The following is a 4,255-nucleotide window of genomic DNA, read 5'->3' as shown; positions in this document are numbered from 1 at the left end:
TGATGTTTTTGGCTTTATCTTGTTCCCATTGCACCCAGGCAGCTTTTTTATTATATTCTGCAGGCTTTGACCACATACTGCTCCAGTATTTAAGAAACTCCTCTTTATTAGCATTTTCCACAGTTACTTCTTCTTTGTTATGGTTTTCCAGTGTTTGATAGAATTTCTTCTGGTTTTTTTGAAATTCTCGATTCTGTTCCTTTCGTTTAGTTGTTTTATTGTATCGTTTTAGTCTAGCCCCTTTCACTTTTTAAATTTTTGTCTAAGCTCATCTCTAAAGCATGTAAGTTTTCGGTTGAATTCTGGGTCAGATTTCTCGAGCTTGATCGTTTTAAGAATATCCTCTATCTTATGCCTTACTTTTCTGCTTGTATTTCCGTTGATGTATTCATGTATCACGTCCGCCTTTGCTCTTAATTTGTCTATTTGGGATAGTAGTCTATTCTTCCAAGCAGGTTGCTTCTGTATTTTAGATTTTTTTGTTAGTTCTGTAGTGTAGGGTTGTTGTTGGTTTATTTCAAGGACCGTGATGGCTGCAGCGTATATGGCTCGATGTAGTTCATCAAGGTCGTCAACACTAGCCACTAATTTTTCTAGAGCATCATTCACTACTTCTATGATTTTAAAGGTTTCTTTCTTGATGTTTAGTTTTGGAAGGTATGGTCTACATAAGGGGTTGGTATCTTCAAATAGCTGGTAATTGTCTTTCAATTTGCATGCAGCTGCTGCTCTATTTTCTTCTGCTTCAGTCTGGCAAGATTCATGTGGTGTATCATTTGTCTGGCAAGTTTCATGTGGTGTGTCACTTTCATGTACAGCTAACATAACTGAGCTTTCACCTTCCTCTGAGTTGTGGATTTCTCTTCCAACGCTACGTCTGATTTCATCTATTTCAGCTAGTGCTACCATTTGCTTCCTATATATCAATCTCAGTCGATCAGCTAGGTTTTGTTCCGTGAGCTCAAGTTCTGAATGCCGTTGTTTAAATTCCATGTGTAATTTTTGTCTCCACCCCGGAAGTGGGTCATCCCTACATTCGTTAACGAATAGAAATGCTTTTACTACGTTACAATTCATTTCTTTGCTCCAATTTATTTTCTTTCTAGTTGTTTTTCTACCAGCAGCAACTCCTTGACTGGTTTGCAAACTAGTAGAGCTTCCAGGGGTGGGGCTCTCTGTTGTTGTGGGATCCTGATGGGTCATTGTGGTAGCTCTACGGGCCGGAATGCCACTCGCTCCATTCCTGGCTTCGGGAGACTGTAGCTCTAGTTCCCGGAACCCTCTGCCTAAATTCCGTTCACTATAAATTTCATCCGAGGCTATATTTTGATTCTCCATCATATTTGAAATGGGGACCCCTTTAGTCGCCTTTTACGCCAAGCGGGGCTTGCTCTGAACCTACTCGAAACCGGGTGTCAGACGGTAGAAGGATAATTTGGAAAAGGAAAACTAGGAAAACAAGGGTTGGATATAGGGATAGACGTGATGTATAGGAAAAGGGTCGAAGGACAGCGGACAGCTGCTCCACTATTATCTACTATTATTATTATTATTATAGTTTGAATACTGTATATATTTTTGACACCAATTGACTCTAATTATTGCTTTCTATTCTTCCGTCAACAGATGCGGTATCCAACGAGAAACTATTTTTTTACAGATAATTGTTCGTATAAAATTTTTTGAATTAAGGTCTCTGAAATGCCAAATGATGCTTCAATTTCGCGATATGTGACATGTCCATCTTCTTGGATTGGCTTACGTACAGCATCGACGTTTTCCTGGGTGACTGTTGGTGGTGGATCTGTTCTTGGATCGTCACTAAGACCAATCCGTTCACGTTTAAATTCTCGATACCAACGAGAAATTGTCGACTGATGTGGTACTTCATTGCCGAAAACAGAAACCAACTCGGCAAGGCATTCTTGCTGAGGCAACTGTCTTCGAAAATTGTAAAAAATTATTGCACAAACATTTAACAAACAAACAAACAAACAACGCTTTATTGTGCAAAAAGCCAACAAAAAATACACAATACAAATAATACAATTCAAAAAAATTTAAGTCTTTAAAATTACAAAAAGAATATACATGGACAATTTTGGAACAGTACGCAGTAAATAGATATAATTTTAAAGTTATAGAATATTAAATACTTGACCTTTGACCAGTGTGTGAGATGATCAAAATTTTAAAATTCAATATTGTTCATAATTCCACGTCTCAATTGGTTTCCTTTTAAAACACTTTTCAAATAGTGGCTGTAATTTTAGTACTAGGTTAGGTATTGAGTTAATATTAATTTAAATATATAACGTTAATCTCGCTTTGCAAAAAATTTAATAAACTTGTTTAAGCAATAAAAACTTAACAAACCATTAAATGTATATTTTATTATTTCCATTAACATTTTTTCAAGCAGTTACAACTTAGATTTAAATTTATTGGAAAATTCTGATCTATTACATAACTTCGAAGGCAAACTTAATTATACGTAGGTACTGTTACAAAAAATAGGAATATTCTCTTCTCTTCTTATAGCTAGCCACTGTTCGCTGGTGGTTAGGAGGTAAAACACACACACAAGAAATATAAGAAATATTAGTTTGGAAGTGAATATGAACTGAAATACTCTTCTTAGACTGACATTGTTTTTAATGTGGAATTTATATAGTCTTAGTTACGATAAAAAATATACTTGTGCCTTTAATTTCATCGAGCATTCTCAAAACACGTCTGACTCCGTTACTGATTTTACCGTCAATCTCGTTTCGGTATCCATCCTTCTTTCATTCCATCATGATTTAAATTCTTCGTAAACGATATTTTCTATTTTTTTACTTTTTTCTGTACTCATTTTATATCTTATAAATATCTGCATAATAATTATAGTATAGGTTTTATTTGACACCTGGGCTGGTCACGTATGCAGAATGCAAGAAGACCGCATACCAAAATCTCTGCTTTACGGTGAGCTTGTAGACGGTAAGAGGAGGCCGGGTGAACAACCCAAAAGGTAAAAGGACATTTTCAACGAAAACTTAAGGGGATTAACATGAAGAATGAGTGGCAAGAAGCAGTTCACAATAGAACTCAATAGAGAAGAACTGTAAACTCAGTTAACAGCGGCAACCAAAAAGTGAGGCAAAAAGAGGCAACAAAACAATCAGATTTTTGAATGTCCGGAGTGCGGTATGCAAATAACATCACGTATCGGGATTTTCAGTCACAGGAAAGCTCATGAAGGAAAACGCCTTGCGTGACCATCTTCTGATGCGTGTCGAATACTCGTCAGCGAGTAATGGCAATATGTATGTATGTATGTATGTATTTGACACCATATATGTCCTGCCAAGAAACTTGTAATCAGCACTTTATTCCTGCTAAGCATTAGCACTTTCTTTTTAGTTTTAGGATGAGAACCTTGCTATGCCAACGCCCGCCCCTGTCTGTATCTCTAACCGACGCGACAGTCTGCTTCTTCTTGAGCCAGAGTTTTACTGACCTACGGGTTATATATTTGGGTATTCTCGTTACTGACACTGGATTCAAGATAGGACTTGGTTCTGACTCAGGACCAAGATACAAGGTCATTAAATAATGAAACTGCGCTTGTAGAAGACGTCCTAGAGGAGTAAAGCAGGTAAAGAGTATGGCGTTAGTTAGCTCATATGTTTTTTTCGACATCAACGGTATCGTGATGATTCAATGAGTTCCAGAGGGTCAAACTGTAAACCAAACTTACCATTTGAAAGGTTAGACACTTAGATTAACAATAAAAAGTTAGGCAACACTACGAGAACGAGTTTCGTAAGAAACGGCCAGAGTTGTGGAAAAGCAAATGAAAAAAAAAAAGCATGGAAAAACGAATGAAGCGGTGTGGTAGCGAGGGAAGGGGTGAATATTGAAGGGGAGAATTTGATTGTCGAATAATTTTTAATATAAAACTTTTTTCTACAAGCAGTCTCGTTATTTAATAGCCAGACCTCTTATAATGTTATTAAATCCTTGCATTAATAGTTCGATACCTTGGATGCCTCTTTTTGATAGTTCAAATTCGTTATCTTGGATTTTCTTGCTTGATTGGTGCTCTTTGGTTTTTCCTTTTTTTTTCAATTTTTTTAATAATTTCTTCAATTAAATCCGTAGGGTACATATTTAGTAGCCATTTTATTCATGATTTTATATAAAATAAAAATTCTTCAGAATTGATTTGCTTTGCTTGATCATCATTTAGGTTAGTCCGTCCACTGCT

The 4,255-nt window shown here is 36.3% G+C and overlaps 1 protein-coding gene across 1 annotated transcript; it reads right to left on the bottom strand.

The window, feature by feature from the left end:
• Positions 1–243: 243 nt before the first annotated feature.
• Positions 244–1,341, bottom strand: LOC115889579. Its single transcript, XM_030909632.1, has one exon. The coding sequence runs from the start codon at positions 1,339–1,341 to the stop codon at positions 244–246; it is 1,098 nt and encodes a 365-aa protein (XP_030765492.1).
• Positions 1,342–4,255: the final 2,914 nt, after the last annotated feature.

Source organism: Sitophilus oryzae, unplaced genomic scaffold, assembly GCF_002938485.1.
Source record: "Sitophilus oryzae breed Bouriz unplaced genomic scaffold, Soryzae_2.0 scaffold_815_pilon_pilon, whole genome shotgun sequence".
NCBI classification, from domain to species: domain Eukaryota; kingdom Metazoa; phylum Arthropoda; class Insecta; order Coleoptera; family Curculionidae; genus Sitophilus; species Sitophilus oryzae.
Note: the sequence above shows the minus strand (reverse complement) of the source record. Positions and strands in the feature narration are given on the sequence as shown.